A 14,489-nucleotide genomic window follows, 5' to 3' on the forward strand; every position below is an offset into this window, starting at 1 on the left:
GAAATTGTATATCATGGTCATATTTGTAATTTTCTACTAGATTCCTAGGAATTAATGTGTTTAAGCTTCACATAGAATGCCATGTTTTTAATTCAATTATAGGTAATATCATAAGTAAGCTTCTATGCATTGTCTCTTTTGTATTCTCTATAGTTTGAACTTTTTTATTTTTCAAAATATGTACAAATATAGTTCATTGAATTTGAATGATTTTTTTTTCCTTGCCAACAAAATACTTGGAGACCCTCTAAAGAACATTGATGACAACTAGATCGAAACTTCCTGAATGGAAATATCTTGAAAGAAAAATTGATGGAAAAATTTATTGCAAGTTTTCCAATAATACTTGTGGGACATCAGTGATTCGATCAAGAAATCATTTGCTTGGCATTGTGGGTGGAACTGGTGGAGGAGTAGCAGCATGTACTAAAATTGCACAAGATGTGAAGAAAAGTTTAAGTGAAGAAGTGAATGCTCATAAGGAAGGAAAGGTAGTCCAACAAGCAAGAAAGAAAATAACACAAGATACACTCATGGGAAGAGAAAATGTTATTAATTCAACACCAAGCTCCTTCCCATCATTCGTGGCATATACAACATCTTCTATGCCATATGGATTACAAAGAGAACCTACTTTACCAGATGTTGATCCAACACAACAAACATTGAAGAAAGCTTGGAAGCCATTGGAGCGAAATGAGGTAGATGATGCAGTTTATGATTTTTTCATTGGTTGTAATATCTCTTTCAACACTATCAAAAGCCCGTTATTTCATCATATGTTAAAAATATAGACCATTTTGGTCCCTTATATGTTCTTCCAAGCTATGAAAGTCTTAGGACCAAAGGAATTGAGAGGAGCAAACAAAGAATAGAGGAAAGAGTTAAACCAATAAAGAATTCATGGGTTATTTTTGGATGTACTTTAGTTAGTGATGGTTGGATTAATCGCCAGTCTAGATCTCTTGTGAATACACTTGTTTTTGGTCCTTAGGGAGTGATTCATTTGTCTACTATTGATTATATGGACAAAACAAAGATTGCTGAATATTTATTTCAGGTACTGAAGGACACCATATTATCTATAGGAGAGGATATTGTAGTCCAAGTTGTCACATATAATGCATCCAATTGTGTTCGTGATGGTGAGTTATTGATGGAGCATTTCCCTAAGTTGTTCTAGACACCTTGTGCAACACATTGTATTGATCTATCCCTTCATGACATTGGTAAAATAGGTTGGGTGCAGTTAAATATATCTCAAGCAAGGCAACTGGTCAAATTTATTCTTAACCACCGATTGAGCTTGAATATATTTAGAAAATACAAAACCAAGAATCCACTGAGATCGGGTGACACTAGGTTTGCCACCCATTTTATTGCACTGCAAAGGGTGGTAGAGAAAAAAGTTGCATTAAGATCATTTGTATGTAATGAAGAGTGGGTGAAATCTCCTTTGTCAAGGTCAGAAGGTGGTAAACTAGTAGAGAAAACAATCTTCAATGAAATGTTTTAGTCATGTGTAGAAAAAATCATCTCTATTTGTGAGCCTATTGTACAAATTTTGAGGATGGTCGATTATAATGCTGCATGTATGGGTTTTGTATATGAGGGCATGGATAGAGTAAGAGAACACATATCATTGATATGTAATAATGATAGTTCAATATATAAACCAATATGGAGAATTGTGGAAAAAAAGTGGTGTATGTTGCATATGCCATTACATGTTGCAGGGATTTTTCTAGCACCTAATTACTTTCATGTTCCTAAGGATAGAGATGTCATGGAGGGTTTTTATAATTGGATGCCGAGAATGTATCCTGATCCTGAGATACAATATCAAATACAAATTCAATCAATATCATATAGGCAAGGGATTGGTCAATCTTTCACTACAGCTAGGGCAATACGAGATATGCACCATCCAGAGGTCACCCCTGCTCAATGGTGGTTTCTGCATGGATACGAGACACCTCAACTACAAATATTTGCAGTCAGGGTTTTGAGTCAGGGATGTAGGCATCATAATTATTTATATGTTGTATGTAGATTTGCAAATTATTCCATGTAAATTATTATACTAATATAATAGTATTTTCATGTAAAAAAATAGGTCACTAGTGCATCAACATGTGAAAGGAGTTGGAGCACTCATGAGTTCATCCATAGTAAGGAAAGAAACCATTTAGGAGCTAGCAAATTGACAATTTTGGTTAGCATTCATTGCAATTACACTTGTGGCTGAAATCTTTGGAGGGGAAGAAAACAACTTCAAATATAGTACAAAAGGTTCCCCCTATTTTTAATGCATCTAGTGCAACCTCACAAGCACCAATTGTGAGATCATATTCTACATCCACACATCACATCAATGAGAATGATGTTTTGCTCAAAGATATTCCAGATGAGAGTGCTTGTAGTGATAATGCCTCTCTCATGAGTGATACACTGATGTTGACAAGGACAATGGAGATGAGATGACCTACACACCTTAAGATAATTTTGGCACTTCATTTATGATAATGATCATAAAATTGTTATTCCTATTAGCATTTTGTATAAGCACATAAGTATTAAACTATGTTTTAACTATTTGACATTTTATGATTGAATTATTCTAGTTTGACATATTATGATTCTTAGTTACTTTTATTGCATTGTTTTATGAGGTTTAAAAATGTCTATTTTATACGTAATATTGTTTTAACTACAATACAAAATGAGCATGAAGTAAATGATCTAAATTCATATTTCAATCTTAAATTAGATATCATTGTTGTTGTCTTTCAAGAAGATTCTCTAGAAGTTTGTAAATATCTACAAAAATATCCTTTAGGAGCGGTATCAATGTTTGTAGATAACACCTACATTTTCACATAGATCTATTTAGTGATTTAGACATAAATTTCATGGTATTTAGAGATCACTTAAATCATATTTTTAATATCCAATATCTCAATTTTTACATTGAACTCTAGCTTTGTGTTTTGCGACTCATATTATTAGATTTTATTTTTACATGTTTTTCTAATCTGCAATAATAATAAATTTGATGCATTTTGATCTTCATTATTTCTAAACCGTTTTAGAGAGAAGGGAGTCTATAACATTTTAGACTAGAAAAATTAACAATAAAAATAAGTAAATAGAAATATCCTTGTTACGGAAGAATTTAATAAATTTTCATATAATCTCGAATTTTTTACACATATTGAATTTTATAGATCCATTTTTCCTCTATCAAATCAAATTCGAATGCGAATCCGAATCTGACTATAGATGGAACTGCCTCTTAAACAAAACCTTGTGTAATTCGTTGGCCCCAAGTTGTGTCCCCCAATAATTAATCTATTTGGCCCAACATCAATAATCTCGGCTTGAATAAATAAATTAAGACTCAATCTCATGTTTTTGGGCTTCAATTCAAATGCAACCTGTAACGTCTTTGTATTAGGTACTTGGTTTATTTTTTTTTTTTGGCTTTTTTTGTCTTCCTATGTTCTATAGACTTTTCTTCTTCATAAAAGGTACGTCTGTCTTTTACTCCTTGATCTTCTCTTTTTGGTGGGGTGACTAAATCTGGATGTACCTGTATATATATCCATGTGTCTATGGTTAGACATTATCTGTCTATGCTACAGATTTCTACTTTATCTTCCATATCAGATTTTATGTCTTCTACTGTGCTCAGCTTCAGCTAAGTCTTACATATATCTGCTGTATTTTTTCATAAATATCTTTTATATGAATATAAATCCTGCTTTTTTTCGTACTGGAAAAAATGACAATGCATTCGAGCCCGATTAATTGGTCCAAAATCGGTGATAGACTTAGTAACAACCAAATCACACTCCCAACAAATTACCCCCATGTCTTGAGCTACAGAACCTTAGCCCAACATTTTTTTTTTCAAAGAGAAAATCAACATATGACTGAGGTCAGCAGATATTTACAACATATGACCAAAGCCAGCGGATTTTTGGCCCAACATGAAGTCAACCCTTCGTAATTAGAAATCAGGACGATTCTCAACTTCAACATGAATTAGCATGGGGTCTGCAATTTCACCTAAATCGTATCATGCTCAACACCCAGAAACGCATCACACTATGGGTTTAACTTCAAGATCACACTACATGGTCCTAGTACAACCTCCAATTTGCATTGATACTCTGTCGATGCACACAGTCTAGCCAGATCATCATTGACCCACACATCATCTTATCAAAACATTCATTTTTTCCATTCATTCTTTCCTCTCCGTAATGTGACACAACCAATCAGACCGTTGAGCAAAATCTTGGTAAAAGAATGATTTTAATTGTGATCGGCATGTGTCCCTAAAAATGGCGGTATACAACCCTGAGTTGCCGAAGGGTAGTCTGGCCTGAAGAACTCGGCCCAGAGCACTGTTAGAATTTGATAGTACAAAGCTTCAAAAACTTGGCCCTGGTTCATCAAGATTTGGCTTTCAGCTAAATCTAAAAACCTGGCCTTCAAAAATTCTAAATCAACTCAACCGTCTACAATAGAAAACCTCAGGTTAGCAGGAAAACCAGCTGCCGTTGTAATATCTGAAATGGAATATTTGGCTAATTTTTTATATTTAGCTCAACCAAAATTCTTCGTGTAAAAATTTCATCCATTTAACAGAAAATTGTTAGTAATTTGTAACAGTAAAATACATCAACACTCAAATAACATGATAAATGGAAACCAGTTTAGATTCATTTTATTAACTGGAATAAATGATTAGTTAAGATAAATAAACTGGCCTCTAAAATAAAGAGTTGTCTATAATGCGACTTTTTGAAGATTCCGGTGACGGAATCCGGCGGAAGAAATTGAGGTTAAATCTTGATTTGTTGCAGTTAAAAGCTCCTCATTTATGTCAGTTTAAAGCTCCTCATTTATGTATTTATTGGCTATAGTTTAATTGTTTTTTGTTTTAATTTTTTTTTTGGGCATAGGTGAAATTTGTTTGAAATTTAAAATGCATTTTTAATAACAAAAAATATTTTTTTTGAAAATTTATCTCACTAAATTCCTAAAAAACTTTAAAACGTAAAATAATAATAAAATAAAGTTTTTACCATAGAAAATATTTATAATAAATATGCTACCATTGCAGATAACGTATACAATGAAATAAAAAAATAATAATTAAAACCTAAATTATAGTTTTTTTGTCTGCTTTTCAAGGGTTTTTTTGGTGGTTTTCTAAGTTGTTTTTGGTCTTCTAGGGTTTTCTTGGTGGATTTGTAGGTCATTTTTTGTAGTTTTCATCGTGGTTTTCGTGATTGTTCTTTGTAGTTTTGTATGCTAGTTTTTTTTTCAAATTAATTTATTTTATTTTGCAGAAGAAAAAAGAAAAATAAATAAATAAAACAGGCAAAAATGTCAAGAAACCTACCTCTGCTTGAGCCTCTGGGTCATTGGCGAGGTTGATGGGTAGCTCGATTGATTTCCTCCATCTCGGTCGAGCTTAGAAATCTTCAGTGAAACTCCTTTTCCTCTCGCGGTCTAAGCAAAATGACTTGCGCAGGTCACGATTGGGGTTTTTAATAAGAAATAATGCTCAATCGAGCCATAGGCTCAATCGAAAAATATAGCTCGATCGAGTCCTAACTCTTGATCGAACCTTTAACTCGGGTAGAAATGGCTTGATCGAGGGTTTGTTTAAATGCTTGACCAAGCTATTTTTAAGCACCTCAACAATTCGATCGAGTGCTTAAAAATTGCTCGATCCAGCGCTTAAATTTGCTTGATCAAACATCATTTTTTCACTAAAATGTGCCTTCATTTCGTCAAAAAAATGTAACCTAGCTCCATGCTATCACCCTACTCCTATTCCTTGAAATTAAGTCCATATTCCACTTGTAGGGGAAAACATTCCTTTTGTAGGGCTCATATCTTGGTTTAGGGTCTTGTGCATGTATTGTAAACCCAAAAATCACGGTTTAGGAGATAACTTAATGGGTTTTGCACTCAATCCATGGGTTGGGATATGATACCCATCCTTGTTATGCTTAATCCTTGGACCTTTATTCCTCTTGTAGAGAAAAAAATGTTTTTATAAGGATTGTATAATGGTCTAGGTTCTCTTTCCAAACCTATAATCATGAAAGAAATTATTTCACAAGTAAATACTTGATGTTTAAACTCGAACCATTATTTGAGATACTTGTTGCACCAAATCCTTGAAAGCAAGTCCATATTCCTCTCATAAGGAAACTATTTATTTTCTATGAATTATCAATCTAGATCCTTATACGTGGTGTATGCCCTTGAAAATGTTGTTACCTCAATTTTATTAGATAGAATTATAATTACATGGTACATACACACACATACATATGTCTATTTGGTGGTTTACTAACAACTATGAATGTTTATTATGACAAGAAACTTAGTGGCTAGTAACATAACTAGTAAGAAGCATTATAAGGAAAATGCCCTAGTTATAAAAATCTCATTTAAAAATCCATAGTTAAGACAAGCTCACACATTTTCTTTGATAAAATTCATATATATGTGAAAACCAAAACCCTAAACTTAGTACTGACTAAACTTTTTATATATACTTATAATCCATTGTCTTTTCTTGATTATAATCTATTTTCTTTATTTAATTATAGAATTTAAACTTAAATAATAAAACTTGACACTAACATTATTTAAAATATAGTAGTTAAACTTTGTTATTTTTTATTTTTTAATTTGTTATTACTCTTGGACTGCTACCATTTATTATTAAATGATTCTTACAAAATACATTTAAAACTTTAATAACATTATTTAAAATAGAATAGTTAAACTTTGTTATTTAAAATTTTTAATTACTGCCATTTATTATTAAATGATTCTTACAAAATACATTTAAAACTTTATTACATTAGAAATTTATTTCATAGCGGTAACAACGTAATAAATTTTTTTGTCTTTTGTCATACTATACTAAAACTTTTGTCTTTCATATTTCGTTATAATTTTGTTTTACAATATGATATTAAGTCGGAAAAGAAACAATATTTATGTGTAACCTCAGCTTTGCCCATTTCTCATATTGTAGTTGTATCACATTCTTTTCCCATTTCTCATGGCAATGAATTAGGATCAAAATTCGACAAAATACTTCTCTGACATCATTTTTTTCATTTTCTGCTTTTAAGTGGAGAAGGTTTAGCAGGTACTCGCATGATAAATTTACAATTCAAATTATTATTTTGATAATATTAAAGTTTTGAATTATTTTTTAAGAATAATAAAATTTATTATAATTTAATAATTATTATTTGCTATTATTTGTAAATATAATGTGATTTATTAGGAAAATTCTGTTACTTGGAATTATTTTGTTGATGGTTTATAAGAGGTAGATTTTCATTTCTACCAAATGTTTTAGGGTCTTTGATGGGTAACCTATTTCCTTGTGTCCAAAGAAAACTAACTCTCAGCCAAGTAAAACCACTTTTACATTAATATTTGATATCAATATTTAAAAAAAAAATAGTTTGAAAATACTTATTAGGCAAGTAATTTGTATTAGTATGTTTTGTTTTCATTTTTTTTTGTATTAAGTTGAGTCTAGATCAAAACTAATTAGTCTATTGATGATCAATTCATAATAAGACTTGATTGAGCTTGGAAGCCACTTGAAATAGTTTAATAACCCAAATGGCTTCCATCCTTAACTCTCAATCTTCTCGAACTTTTAAAAAAAAATTCTCATAATAACTATTTTATACTAATATATATATTATCATTTCTATTAATAATTTTTTTATCAAAAGTTTTTATCTTTTAATTTTATATATATATATAATTTTAAATTTTCCATATTTAAATATATATAATTTTAAATTTTAAATATTTAAAAAAAATAAAAATTATGAATACAAAGAATACTTATTTGAAAAGAGATCTGATTTGATATAATTTAGATTTTACATAGTTTATAATTTTTTAGATTTTACATAGTTTATAATTTTTTTATAAATATTTATTTGAAAAAATATTTCGATTTTATATATTTCATTTTTTATATTATTTTATATTTTTAATTGTTATTTAAAATTAAAAATTTATTTATTTCTATAAAAAATTATATTATTATTAATAAATTATGAAATTATGGTAATCAAATATTAATATTATTAAAAAAAAATAATTAATATAGTTTAGGTGGACCTAATAGTTAAAAGCATCTTTTTTTTTTAAAGAAGTCACAAGTTCAAAACCTCAGGGGTAGAGTATATGTATCTTTATATGCTTTAGTAAACTTAGCTGTCAAATCACTGTGCAAAAATAGTAAGATAAGTCTATTATCTCACAAACAAAAAATCTCATATACCAATTTAGTATCTAATTTAATCATAACCTTAAAATTAAATAATAATAATAATATATTATAATTACTCAAAAAAAAGTAATTACCATGAGAGATCCTCATCACCCTTAACATGTATCATGTTTTCCACCGAAAGATTCATTAACTATTTTAAGTTTGATTCCCAAAATAATGTCAAAAGGGAAAAAATTGTTGGATGTGGGTAGACACTAAAGAATGTTGATCATATTTAAAAAATAATTATAACCAAAATTTATCGCTTTGTTTGTGAGTGCAAAAAAATGAGTTATTTTGTCTTTGAGGTTTCTGCGAGTTTCATGATTATGTAGATTATCTTCCGTATACATCTCATTAGTTTCTTTTTTTATCAACGTTTCGAACCAGCAACCGTGGTTCATCTTCAGGACGTGATAGATTATTGAAACACTATTCTCATTTTTCAAATATTTAATTATATTTTTGTGATTTTTAGAGTTTAAAATGGTGATATAATTAATTTAATTATTCTATTAAGTTTTGTAAATTTAATTGTAATTTTGTAATATTTAGGGATTTTTAAATTATTATAGAATTATTATTTTTATTAGGGTTATGGTTATATTAATATATTTAATTATATTTTTGTGATTTTTAGGGTTTAAAATCGTGATATAATTAGTTTAATTCTATTAAGTTTTGTAAATTTAATTGTATTTTTGTAATATTTAGAGATTTTTAAATTATTATCGAATTATTATTTTTATTAGGATTATGGTTATATTAATAATATTTGTATTAATTATATTTATTTAATTAATTTTATAATTATTTTAATTTTTTGATTTTTTAATTTTAATTATTTATTTATTTTAATTATTTACATTTAATTAATTATTTATGTTTTATTGTAGTTGTTTTTACTTTGTATTTATATTGATTTTAATCATGTTCATTTTACTTATATGTTGTGATTAAATATTTCATATTTTAATTAATTTTATAATTATTTATTTTTAATTTAATTAATTATTTATTTTAATGAGTTATTTGCTTATCAATATGAAAGAATATAAACATACTTTTCTTGAAAGATGGTTTATGTATTATATTAATATAATTTTTGATTCAATATCCATGGGAGTAACACTCTAATCTCTTGTGCGGCAATTATGGCACAAAATGTGCATCCTGTCAATAATATATTTACTTATCAAACAACCTATATCGGCCATGAATGCGATTGACGTGACAGATACAAAACTCAAAGAGAACACATTCCGACTTTCACCTTTTGACTCACATTATTCTGCACACGTTAGACCATGATCACAATAAGCACATGGATGGTACAGTGGCAAAGTTGCTTTATCTTCAGAGACTTTAGATTCGCGGCAAGAAATCAATGGATAAAAGGAAAACCCGGAAATAAGAAATCAGCCACAGCTCTCATTGGATTTAGAGTTCCCTGTGCATTAGGAAGTCTTGAAGTTATTTTTTACAATAATTGAAATAGCTTGTTTCTGATTTCTTTGAATCTTATTATAGCAGCTTAATGGTGATTTGCATCATTTCTTTGAATCTTATTCTAGCAGCTTAATGGTGATTTGCATCATGTAACCTTATCGGAGTAACTTAACACCACGTCCACCTGTTCCATATTGTTCCCAGTGTCGGTCAAGAGCACAGTCACCATGCACGTGTTTATGGAGTTCCGTCAAACGTTTTTCTTCCCTTTCTGGAATCCCCTGAGAGTTTATATCTTTGTAATCACAGGCCTTGAAGTTACAGGCCTTCCTTCAAGTTTTCATGAGGGAAGAGAAAAAGTCTTTTGAAATTCATATTTCATTTCAGTAAGTGGGAAGTGTAGCCTTCCTTCAAGTTTTCATGCGGGGAGATAAAAAGGATTTTGAAATTCCTATTTCATTTCAGTAAGTGGGAAGTAGGGGATTTCTGCTATGGAAGAAAACAAGAGGATATTAACAGGGAAGAGTACAAATTTCAGGTCGATATTCTTCACTGTAACTGCAGCTCTCATACTATTTTCATCTCCAGCCATCGCTATTGATGGGCCCATTAAGACCATAGTCGTTCTGGTCTTGGAGAATCGTTCATTCGATCATGTGCTGGGCTGGATGAAGAGACTGAACTCAGAAATCGATGGAGTTACAGGCCAGGAATGGAACCCAGTAAGTACTAAAGAGCCAAACTCTGCTAAAGTTTATTTCAGGGATGATGCAGAATACGTAGATCCAGATCCAGGCCACACCTTCGAGGCAGTAATAGAGCAGGTCTTTGGATCGAATCACACTTCTGCTGATCCCCCGCCCATGAATGGATTCGTCCAGCAGGCTCTAACTATATCGAAGAATCTGTCACAGATTGTCATGAAAGGATTAAGGCCTGAAGCTCTTCCTGTCTACAAAGAGCTTGTGAAGGAATTTGGGGTATTTGATCGGTGGTTCTCTTCGTTGCCTGGCCCTACTCATCCCAACAGGCTCTTTGTGTACTCTGCAACTTCTCATGGCGCCACGAGCCATATTGCGAAGCAGTTAGCAGTTGGGTATCCTCAGAAAACTCTCTTTGAATCACTCCACGAGTCAGGTTTGTCATTTGGGATTTATTACCAGAACATCCCTGCCACTCTGTTTTACAGAAATTTGAGAAAGCTGAAGTACATTCCCAGGTTTCATCACTATGGTCTCAAGTTTAAGCGCCATGCCAGAAAGGGGAAGCTGCCCAACCTAGCGGTTATAGAGCCTCGCTACTTTGATCTCAAGCTCTTTCCTGCCAATGATGACCACCCTGCTCATGATTTATCCAATGGCCAGAGGCTTGTTAAGGAGGTCTATGAGACTCTGAGAGCGAGTCCTCAGTGGAATGAGACGCTTCTGATAGTTACTTATGATGAACATGGTGGGTTTTATGATCATGTGCCTACACCTGTGAGAAATGTCCCAAACCCAGATGGGATTATTGGTCCAAATCCTTCTTTTTTCAAGTTTGATAGATTGGGTGTGAGGGTGCCCACTATCATGATTTCTCCATGGATCAAGAAAGGCACAGGTATGATCATGGCACACAGCCTTCAAGTTTTTTGAAAATTTTACAGGGTCTGTTATCATTTATTCATTCATATATTCATATCATTATGTTTGATTATTGCAGTGATGCACCGTCCCAGTGGGCCAACCCCTACTTCAGAGTTTGAGCATTCATCCATCCCTGCTACTGTCAAGAAGATGTTTAATCTCTCCACCAATTTTCTCACATACAGAGATGCCTGGGCTGGAACTTTTGAAAGTGTCCTGGATCTCAAAGGAGGCCCTCGAACTGATTGCCCTGGTACACCATACTTTTTCTCCATTAAATAACTGGTCATTAAGAATTTTATGACCAAATAATTGAATTGAATATCTGGATTTGAGCATTAAATGCAGTCACTTACTGATTCTGTTAGATTGTCCAATCTCACAGTTGTTCTGCCCGAACCTAGCGCCATGAGGTCGACCCCTGCAAAGGAAGATGGAAAGCTGAGCGAGTTTCAGAAAGAACTGGTACAGCTCGCTGCAGTCATTAAGGGCGATCACATTCTCAAAAGTTTTCCAGACGAAATTGGGAATCGTATGAATGTGAAAAAGGCAAATGATTATGTTGAAGACGCCATGGAACGGTTTGTGGAAGCAAGTATGGAGGCCATCAAGTTAGGAGCATCAGAGTCCACCATTGTTGAGATGAGGCCTTCTCTTACAACCAGGAACCCTTGAGCCCTGACCATTACCAGACAAAACCCTTTGTTTTATTCCTGCATGTAATGTCAAAGGATGAAGGTAACGTCCTATAGTTAGTTAGGGTCTGTACATGCATGTGGCCCATTTAGTCAGGGTGAAGGCCATTTTTTTATGGTTGAAAGTTGAGAGTTGTGTAGTGAATAGGTAGATCCAGTATATAAACACTGGTAGATGGCATCATGGCTGTAACATATCACCAGAATACTATACAATTAAGTTGTCGTATTCCACTGATGTGACAGCCCCATCATATTACACTATCCTTTTTCTGTCAGTTTCTGCAACTAGATGGATTGATTCAATCTTCTGTAAATCCACTACAGGATGTAATGTAGAACTGGAGGCGGTGTTTATCTCTTTACAGCTACACCCTGCCAGAAGAATATATGACATGAAAAATGTGAAATTGGCGAGACTTCCAAGGTAGAAGTCGAGACCGCTTTTATTTGAAGCATGTGAAACTATGTTTTGAGTAGTGTGAAAGTGATTTTTGACTTTGTTATTGAAAACTTTTGTAACAGGATTTTTCCAACATAGAATGGGAAAGGTCGAGCTATCATACTTCGAAAATATATTTAAATAAAGCATGTGAAACTATGCTTTGAGTAGTGTGAAAGTGATTTTTGCCTTTGTTATTGGAAACATTTGTAAGAGGATTTTTTCCAATATAGAATGGGAAAGGTCAAGCTATCATCCATTAAAGCCTCTCTTATACGGGTCATACTGTTATCTAGTAGATTTTCCTTCCCAGTTTGATATTCATAATGCGATCAATATGAGTTACTTTAAAATCTATGAACTTTCCTTACTTAGGAAGAAAATCAACTCACTCATCCTACCAAGGATTAATCCAGATTTCTTGCTATCATTCGCTAAAGAGACATCATTGGTTGGGCACCAAGGACATTTATATATATATATATATATTTCATAATCAATCTAGACCATTTCCTTAGGTCACATATGTGATGGTAGAGGTTACGTTGGTGCTTTTTTTACCCTAGAAGGAAACACATTTTGGTGAGGGCATCGTATTATCACTATATATGTTGAGAGAGTATAGTGACTTAGAGAGGAGGCATTGAGATATTGAAGAGGAGGTTGCACCAAATGTGTTGTAGGCTTTATCTCTTCATTTTGCTGGATGTAATAAAAGAAAGACCGATTATTTTTACATGAATGTAACAAAATCAAATGAACCACATATATTGATGTGTTTTATTTCTACATTCATTATTTTTTTTTGGCTCATCCATCTTATTCCTAACGTGTTGCTCAATAAAAAAATGTCTCTCTAGCTTATCAAAGACATTGATCCCTAAATACCTTAATCAGTTAATATATTTAAATAAAACCTTTTTTGAGTTATAATACACACCTTTATAAAAATATTTTTACTTTAAAAAAGACTATGTTTTGGATTTTGTCTCTTCGTCTTTTTTTTTTAGTTTTTTTTTTGCCTTAATATCCTTTTCACGAGCTGTGTTTTACATCCAATATGGTGTTCAATCAATTAAAATAAATCCTAACCTTTTTAGTGAACTAAAACTAGTTTTTTTTTTTTTTCTCGTTAAAACTGAGCTAATTATATTACAAAAATGCCAAAATTACAGCAAAAATTACATCTGGGCTGAGGCCCTGTTTCTTCAAAGAGATTTTCCATGAAGATATCAGTCATAGCTAAACTTGCAGAGAGACCAGTTTACCTTCCTGCTGACACGATGGATACATGATGCAACACGATGGATACCTAATACGACACAGTGAATACAGAAATCGACACGATGGAGTCATAACTCGACACGGTGAACATAATTCGACACGGTATATATAGAAATCGACACGGTGAACATGTAGACTGACGCGTGGACTAATACTATGGTGATTTGGACCGACACTGCGAACATAAACCCCATGACAAACATACAAAGTAAGCAAAATGAGATGGTCAGAGAGATTCATTCCTTGCCGCACAGACTTGGCGTCTTCTGAGTTAGTCTTCATCCGTGGTGTGAGGCTCATCTTTTGCAAGACCCTTGAGCTTTTCCGAGTCTTCCTTTTCCTGGCGCGAGCTCCTCTGAACAGGTTCACTGGGGCCGGCCTCATCCTTCTGAATTGGACGCCTGAAGTCGACAGTGGGAGTCTCCATATCCACCCTCGGGACATTCACAGTTTCCAAACGCCCCCGAATACTGCTGCAATGCTCCACGGTAACCGAAACTATGAGAGTATTGTTTGCAAATGCGCAGGGGATTCTGTAACGAATGGCCGGGTGTTCCGTGTGACCACACTCCGGAATGCCCCAGCTTCCTCTAACATTGCTGCCCGGAGGCCTGTTTTGCTCAGAGGTGATCTCTACTGAAGAGGAG

At 32.7% G+C, this 14,489-nt stretch overlaps 1 protein-coding gene across 1 annotated transcript; it reads left to right on the forward strand.

The window, feature by feature from the left end:
• Nucleotides 1-9,797: 9,797 nt before the first annotated feature.
• On the forward strand, nt 9,798-12,571 carry LOC149260083 (non-specific phospholipase C6-like). Its single transcript, XM_089419661.1, has 3 exons — nt 9,798-11,395; nt 11,498-11,674; nt 11,807-12,571. Exons 1-3 carry the CDS (start codon nt 10,288-10,290, stop codon nt 12,094-12,096), a joined length of 1,575 nt encoding a protein of 524 aa, XP_089275787.1. The 5' UTR covers nt 9,798-10,287; the 3' UTR covers nt 12,097-12,571.
• Nucleotides 12,572-14,489: the final 1,918 nt, after the last annotated feature.

Source organism: Pinus tabuliformis, chromosome 6 (genome assembly GCF_031772625.1).
Source record: "Pinus tabuliformis cultivar Carrire ecotype Pingquan chromosome 6, CPIR1, whole genome shotgun sequence".
Classification (NCBI taxonomy): domain Eukaryota; kingdom Viridiplantae; phylum Streptophyta; class Pinopsida; order Pinales; family Pinaceae; genus Pinus; species Pinus tabuliformis.

Bases quoted from the DNA above. Each gene is read 5' to 3' on its own strand.
- LOC149260083 (XM_089419661.1), top strand. From the start codon at position 10,288: ATGGAAGAAAACAAGAGGATATTAACAGGGAAGAGTACAAATTTCAGG. The intron at 11,396-11,497 runs GTATGATCATGG...TGATTATTGCAG, and splicing joins ATGGATCAAGAAAGGCACAG to TGATGCACCGTCCCAGTGGG. The intron at 11,675-11,806 runs GTACACCATACT...CCAATCTCACAG, and splicing joins CCCTCGAACTGATTGCCCTG to TTGTTCTGCCCGAACCTAGC.